Source organism: Monopterus albus, unplaced genomic scaffold (genome assembly GCF_001952655.1).
Source record: "Monopterus albus unplaced genomic scaffold, M_albus_1.0 scaffold151.1, whole genome shotgun sequence".
In the NCBI taxonomy this organism is placed as follows: Eukaryota; Metazoa; Chordata; class Actinopteri; order Synbranchiformes; family Synbranchidae; genus Monopterus; species Monopterus albus.
Window position 1 is genome coordinate 84,958 of NW_018128031.1, and position 8,200 is coordinate 93,157.

The following is an 8,200-nucleotide window of genomic DNA, read 5'->3' on the forward strand; positions in this document are numbered from 1 at the left end:
ACAATGGACCTCGGCTCAGCTGGAGAGTGGCGGCTATGCGGTGCTGTAGAAGGCAGAGTTGGCCCTGAAACAGCTGCTCAGGTCTCAAACAGCTGAGTCCACAATGGGCCAAACAGACACAGCTCATCCTGTCCTCCATCAGCTGTGGATTAGCACTGGATTTACCTTCTTCTTGGTTGTGTGTGATTCAGGAGCACAAGTAAACTGTAAGCTTAGTTTAAAATGAAGCTATCTTGCCATATTTCATTAATAGGTTTCCTGTTATATATTCAATAGCCTCCCTCCTATGTTCATATAGCAATACAAGATACTAAATAATGCCACAAACAACATGGCTGTATAACAGAAACAAGCTTGAACCTAAGTGCCACAACTACACTCACTTCCACCAGAATCACTGAAGCTCTTGTCCTCTGGGTCATAATTGTTCTTTTAGCTATTGATGCATCCATCAAAACTGCAACAATAGTCACCAAAATGCAGCAGCTCTTATGGCAGATGATAGAAATACACATCTTGGCTCTCAGATACAGCAAAAAGCTTTTATGCTGTGACAGAACTGTATGTACATGCTCCTTTTATTTCTAGACTGGTGTGCCAGAATACATTAGAGCTTGTCCACAATCTGCATGTACTGAATATGCATCAGCCAGAGGAGGGCATGTACTGTGTGGATGCAGCATCTGTGTCTTCTTTGTTTCCAGTGAGTGGGCCATTTTCTGATGCCCAGTGACAAGCACCATGGTTCACATCACAGGCAGGTTTCCAGCCATGTGGTGTACAATGAGAAACAGTCATTATGCTGTTGAAGAGCACAGTGCTCACTACGACATGAGCAAGGAACAGTGAGGCAACATGTTGCACTTGACCTCTGAATTGGTCATTGTTTGTATTCCATCAACATTTATACCATACTTTTACTATTAACTGTAAGGTGCTAAAGAAGAATAAAACATTTCAGCTACATGTCCGTGCAGATTCTCAGTCATCCAGGTCATAGTAAGCTGAGTAAATGTAGGAAAAAAATCAACTGGACTTGGTTTTAGGTCGAAGACATTTCACCTCTCATCCAGAACTGACGAAGCCTCTTGGATGAGACGTAAGATGTCTTCAACCTAAAACCAAGTCCAGTTGATTTTTTTTTTTTTCTGTTTTTTCAGATTTCAGCTACACTATTTTCTCTGTGCATCCGTAATTATCTTCAAAATACAAATCTACAGTGTAGTTGCTCGATGCTCTCTACAAAAGACACTTTGAGAAACATGAAAATAAACAGCGACGACCTCTCCCTTTTATTGCTCGTACACCACAGGCTTGTCTCAAACTCCATTTCTGTAACCTTTAGTGGAACGCAGTGAAGGATCAATGAAATTGCAGTGGCTGTCGTGTTCTCACATATTGATCGTAGGTTGCATGTGTGGCTGTGGTCAATAACCTGTACATATAATTGGGTACCAGAGACGAGACAATCACTACAGTCCCATAAGCCTTCCACAGTGTTCTTTCCACATAGGCTTGCCATTAACAGATGATTGTATTGCTATGAAATGCTTGATAGCAAATCTAAAGGTGGGCATAATGATAAAAGTTATTTTGTTGCTCTGGCAGGATTAAATCTCACAACCCTAAATGCCACGGTGCCTGTAAAAAGGGACATTACACAATCTGTGAAGCTGATTGATTGATTTAAATATTGACCACTGTTGCCAACTAGGATTGCAGGCCTTTAGTTCAGCATACAGTGTTTTCACAGCCCACAAAATGCTATATCAGCATATTAAATACCGGTATCATCATAGTGCTAGGTCTTTTACTTTAACTATGAATGGTAAAACATTTTATTTTATTTTATTTTATTTTATTTCATCAAAGTCCTGTGGAGGTTTAAACCTTTTTTTTTACAAGGGGGCGCTGGCAAGATGGTGGCACCATAGGTTACAGAATAAAATACACAGAGCAACACAAACAATAATGAAAATACAAAAATACAAACTTTTGCTGAATTTTCCTACTTATTTTACAGAGTTACATCTACTTTAAAGATTCTCCCTGTATTTTCAACATCCATATATAATGGAAAGATCATGTAGCTGTGAACTACTATAAAGATTTGCAGGATGTCCCATGAAGTCCCTAAAAAGCCTCCAGTTAATCCAAAATGCTATCAGCCAGAGTACTGATAGGAACTAGCAAGAAAGATCATATCTCTCCCATATTAGCTTCTCCACTGGCTCCCTGTAAACTCAAGAATAAATTTTAAAATCATTCTCCTAACATACAAAGCCCTTAATGGCAAGGCTCTGTCATATCTTAAAGACCTCATAGTGCTTTATCATCTCAACAGAGAACTTGGCTCTCAGAGTGCAGGTCTATTTGTGGCTTCTAGAGTCCACAGAAGTAGAATGAAACATGAAAAACCTTTAAATGCCCATGATTTCTTTTGAAATTAAAATGTGGAGGAGTATTTAAAATTATAGGAAAATTGTTGCATTTTTAGAAGATGCAGATTCTTAGTCATCCAGGTCATAGTAAACTGAAAAAAACTTAGAAAAAAAATCAACTGGACTTAGATTTCTAGGTCGAAGACGTTTCACCTCTCATCCAAGAGGCTCAGCTGTGTTGTTGCCTATAGAAGTGCCCCCTAAACTGGAAGTAGGTAGTGTTTAAACAGAGTTCCAGCAGAGTGCATACATGGTCTAGGGTGAGGTTAGTCCTGTTGTTTAGCGTGTCATCCTTCATCAGTCTCTTCTTCACCGCCCTGACAGCGTCTGTGGTGGGATGCAAGTGAACAAGGATGTGACATCATATAAGACCATGGTCTCGTCCTGCTCCAGCTGCAGTTGTTGGACTTTCCTCGTGAAGTCCTGGGAGTTTATTATGTGGTGCTGTGTTTTACCCACCAAAGGAGCCAGGATAGTGGCCACGTGCTTGGCTATGTTGTAAGTCATGGAGTTGATGCTGCTGACAATGGGTCTGAGTGGGGCTCCTTTCTTATGTATTTTGGGCAGGCCATAAATGCAAGGGATGGCATATGCACAGTTAGGAAACGTGTTTCCCTGTACAATGAAATTCCTATATGCCGTCTACATGAATGCCACAAAATACAAATGAAATACACTGCTCAAAAAAATAAAGGGAACACAAAAATAAGACATCCTAGATCTGAATGAATGAAATATTCTTATTAAATACCTTGTTCATTATTGTTGTACCCGGTACTTTTTACCAAACGGACTCTGAGAGACGAGGCACTCCAAGTAACTACAAAACAGTCCTGATTTATTCCATGAACACAGGTAAAAATTAACATTACACGCTCAGGTATCTTCTCTTTTTCTGTGCCCGTGAGTTCTCTGAGAGATTTTTGACCCATTTGTCATGCAATGGTTGTGGGTTATGCTCCTCCTTTCTCCTCCAACCAAGGACATCTGAGGCTGGCTGTCCATTCTGTAGTCTCTGGATTTTAACCATTTGGCAAGACTTGCTCTTGTTATGTTGGGTAAGTTGTGCCTTTTCCATGAAACTTGAGATCTCCTGACCTCAGTGACTGACTTCATTCATGTTTTTATAATGTGTATACTTTTTACGATAGTCAGCTTTTATTTATAATAGAAGTCAATGGGAGTCATCTGAGGCTGGCTGTCCATTCTGTAGTCTCTGGAATTTAACCATTTGGTGAGACTTACTCTTGTTATGTTGGGCAAGTTGTGCCTTTTCCATGAAACTTGAGATCTCTGAACCTCAGTGACTGACTTCATTCATGTTTTTATAATGTTTATATCTTTTAAGATAGTCAGCTTTTATTTATAATAGAAGTCAATGGGAGCTCAAAGTGCTGAGTCATCCTAGTGCTGCAGCTCAATGACACAGTCCTGGAGTGCCATCTGGTGGTCAATAAAATGCAGTGCAATTGAGTCATATCTGTGTCTTCTGTCCATTTTTTGGCATCTAACTCCTCCCGCATTCTTTCACCTAGAAACACCATTCAGGTATCAAAATGTTCAGCTCTTCAAGGACATTCCTTGCCCCATTCAAATGAATGGGCAAAATCTTCACATCTTAATAACTTCAGCATACTTTCAGCTGCAAACACCATTGTGGTATCTAAATGTTAAGCGTTTTAAGGACATTCCTGTTTGTATTTATTTTTTAATAATCTTTATACTTTTTAAGAATTTTAGCTTTTTTCAAATCATTTTTGGCACTTAATAACTCCTGCATACTTTCAGCTACAAATACTGTTCTGGTATCTAAATGTTCAGTTGTTCAGCATTGCATCTCACACTTCAGCCATTTCTTCTCATCCTTCAGCTGTTTCAGCAATTATTTTTAGGCATTTTCAGGGCGATTCTTCAACATATCAGCATCCTCACATTTTTGACAGGAAATGCCTTTCTCTAGTTATTATTATTATTGAGAAAAACCCAACAAACCCCCCTTGAGCAGCACTTGGTGACAGTGGGGAGGAAAAACTCCCTTTAACGGAAGAAACCTCCAATAGACCCTGGCTCTTGGTGGGCGGCCTTCTGCCTCAACCGGTTGGGGTAAGTCGATAGAGGAGAGAGAAAAAAAAGAAATGCAACAAGACACAACAAACAGTCAAAACCGTGCCTTTTAAATTCAACCCTGTCTGGTTTTAGAGATTAGAGCTGAAAGTAAAATGATACAATCTAGAATTGGGGCTTGATAACATTTTGTGCAGACATGTACAGCACTATCAGGAAAAAGGGGCTTTGAGGTTACTCAGCTCAGTCAGGGTGGTGACTTACATGTTTCTGTCCGTCAGGTCCTCAAAGTTGTATCCTCGGATGCGTTGGTGAGTGTCAGATGCAAGTACAGTCCTGCTGTCACTCAGACACCACAGGCACTGCACCCGAACTCCTTCCCATGAGTCCAGCAGGTTTCCATCTAAGTCCTAGGAGACAGGAGAAAACAAAATACATGGAGGAACACCATCAAGATCAGACTGTTGCAGGGAAATACAAGTTCTGGCCATATTTGAGATTTGGGGTCAATATTTTCTTTTCTTGTAGTGAAAACTAAAAATTGGTCCAACACTCTGTAGCTTCAGAACACTTGATGTTTCAGACTCCGAGCTATGACACCAACAGGGGAGAAGTCCAACTACAACACATTTGAACACTCGTGACTTTCTGTGTATAAAACAATGTAATATACACTATATTGGAAAACCAGAAGTGATTGGAATATTTAATATCTATTTTACAAATGCTACAACAACTTTGGTAAATGGTTAATTATTGACAAAAATGATATCTGGATATTTTATGGAACTCTGTCAATAACAATAAGCAGATGATATTTTACATCCATCAAAACAATGGGTTCAAGTCATATTTTAGGCTACTAGGTCGCTCTCAGAATAGTAATTGTTGATTACTTATAATATTAATAGAAATAACAAATTTCAGTGTTTCTCATACATTGTGATGCTGCTAGTCAATATAGACTGCTCTGCACGTGGATAAGGTTTACGCTAGTTTGTAAAATTTGATACTGAATGTTTGCTCCTCCAATCCAGAGGAACACTGAAAAATACTGAAAGACTCAAAGGATGAATCCTCTGTTGAAGCAGACAGTATGAACATGCACGTTGCAGCCGTGGGGAATGTGGATGTAACACCCACACTTTTTTTAAAAACGCATTTCATCCCCCACACTTTTTGGTGAGACGTAACAAAACTAAATAGCCAATGTATACAAAATGACATCAGCAAAAGCATATGAACAACCCCCCACACACAAACACACAGGTCAAGTTAGTTTGAGTGACAGATCTTACAGGCAATCACAACAAATCCACCAGTTAGCGGATGAAGATGCAAACACAAATCACTAGGCTAGCATTGAGGACGACTGGAGACAGCTAAGGAGACGGTGTAGAGAAACAAACGTTATGGCGCAGTCTGAAGTTGAGGCAGTAAATGTGAAGAACACAGCATCACAGTAAATTAGTGAAGACAAACTTGCTGTGACAATGGAATATCTGCTGATAAATACTTAATATCCATCATGTACCCTGTTCACCAACTCAGCAGCTAGTATTACATTGTTAACAAAGTTAGATAGGGCTGTATGATGCTAGCACAAGTAGGCTATTTTTTAAGCAGTCTCACAGTCTTGTCTTACTTAGCTACCACTTACCACGGTCATTTTTTTTGCCACACAGTATTAAGATGCAGAAAACCAAATTGAAGCAGTTGTTCGTCTACTAGTTGTGTCTGTCATCAGCAGAGTCAGAAAGGAATTTCAGCAGCCTCCAGAGGCTGAAAACCCTATTTTAGAGATAGGTAAACTCTATATGTCATAAATAAGAGAGGTGTGTAAAACACATTTAGTTGCACTCAGCTTCAGTCTTGCTCAGATAACCACACCCCAGACAAACCCCATCCCCCACACTTTTAAAAAGCTTGATACGCCCCTGAGTATGAACTAGAGGTATTAGCAAAACTGAGTTAACATTAGAAACTTAAGAAAATATACATGGGAAAGCTGAACAGTGTATTTAGTAATCCATTCAGTTTATTTCAAATGTTTCCAGACTTCAACCAGTGCTGCTGAAGCACCGAGAGGGAAAAGAGAGATGTGGGAGAGGATGAGGAAGACAGCAGTTAAGTGCAGTGCAGAAGCAATAGGCCAGATGGAGCAAACATAGAGAGATAGAAGCAAAGTGGCCTCATTTTTATTCTTCCGAACAGCATGGTTAGAGTGCCCATGGCATGCTTTTCCTTGTTTTCTGCTTTATCTACAATGTTACAACGGAAAATTACCATCATAAATGTGACCTAAAGTTCCAAAAATTAGGTGTATGTATGTTCTAGTACTTCTATGCAGAAGCAGCTCAATTTATACAAGTCTCACAAACTCTTGGTGGCGAGATTTCTTCTTTAACCAACAATGTAAAGTCTTAGGTGATAGTTTAAGGATTTTCTTGAATGGTCATCATCTCCAGGCAATTGTGTGCTCATGCGAGCTTGCCTGATGTTCACCAGTACAATTATAAATGTGGAATTTTTCGACTGCACGCAGTTTTATGGATATATGTGAAAGATTCCAATTTGTTCATGTTAATGTTATATACTGAAAGCACTCTCAATGGGCACGGGCAGACATCTATCCAATTAGACAGAAATGTGTTGACTCTTGGGTGTTTTGGTAAAGTGAGTGACATACTCAATAATGTAATGCCAATGTCTGCTTTTTCAGTTAAGGTTTTGTTTTCCATGCGCAGCTTTATGTTTCACTGCAAAAGACTAAAGTCATTGATCTGGCACATTATTTAAACAACAAGATATTATTGTAGGCAATAATCTAGTTGCAAGCCAGTGACTTCTGTGCTGGTCCCAAGTCCAGACAAATAGAGAGGGTTGTGTCAGGAAGGGCATCCGGCCTAAAAACATGCCAAATTAACCAGATTGGTTGAGGCCCGGGTTAACAACCACCGCCACCAGTGCTGTTGACCTACAGGGTGCTGGCCAGAATTTGATTACTGTTGATCTGTTCGTCCTTGCTCCCTGTGGCCTTTCACCAGTGTCTGGACTCCACGAGCTCAGCTCGCAGGCGGAACCTTTGACGGACTGCTGTTTCCTGCCTCTGCGGTAAACCGTACTCATTTCCTGTTTTCTGTACCTGCACTGTGTTGTGCTTGCTTCCAGATTGTTTAGGAATTAAACTCACTTATTTCTAGGTTCATCTGAATTTTTGAGTGACAACATACACTTGCACCACTTAAAGTACTTGTGTTGCAGAAGTTCTTGCTAACTACCAAATTTAACTTGCTACTTTAGGTCGGCTAGTTTAGAAGCTAGCTAAGCTAGTAGCTTAATCGAGAGCAATGGCTTCCCCCTCTTCCTCTCCTCCTTTATCTTGCTCGGAGTGTTGCATGTTCAGTTATTCCTCTGCCTCCTTTAGCGATAATAGTACTTGTAATAAATGTCAGATGCTAGCAGCATTGGAGGCGAGGCTCATAGACTTAGAAGCGCAGCTCCACACCATGGAGAATAGGCCAGCTAGCTATGCCCATGTAGCCGGTGTGGAGCCTCCTAGACGTAACTTAGCCCAAACTAGCCGCCCCCCACAGCTTCCCGAGCAGCCGGGATCTCAGACAGGTGGCTGGGTGACAGTTCGCAAGAGTCGTAGCTCCAAACGAATGTCCACGGAGCATCACCTGCCTGTTCAC

At 40.5% G+C, this 8,200-nt stretch overlaps 1 protein-coding gene across 1 annotated transcript in view; it reads right to left on the reverse strand.

The window, feature by feature from the left end:
* Positions 1-8,200, reverse strand: part of LOC109968502 (WD repeat-containing protein 26-like) — a 123,089-nt gene that overhangs the window by 56,083 nt on the left and 58,806 nt on the right. Inside the window, exon 11 of the mRNA XM_020614811.1 lies at positions 4,770-4,915. Coding sequence (XP_020470467.1) covers positions 4,770-4,915 — 146 coding nt within the window. The remainder of the gene's footprint in view (positions 1-4,769; positions 4,916-8,200) is intronic.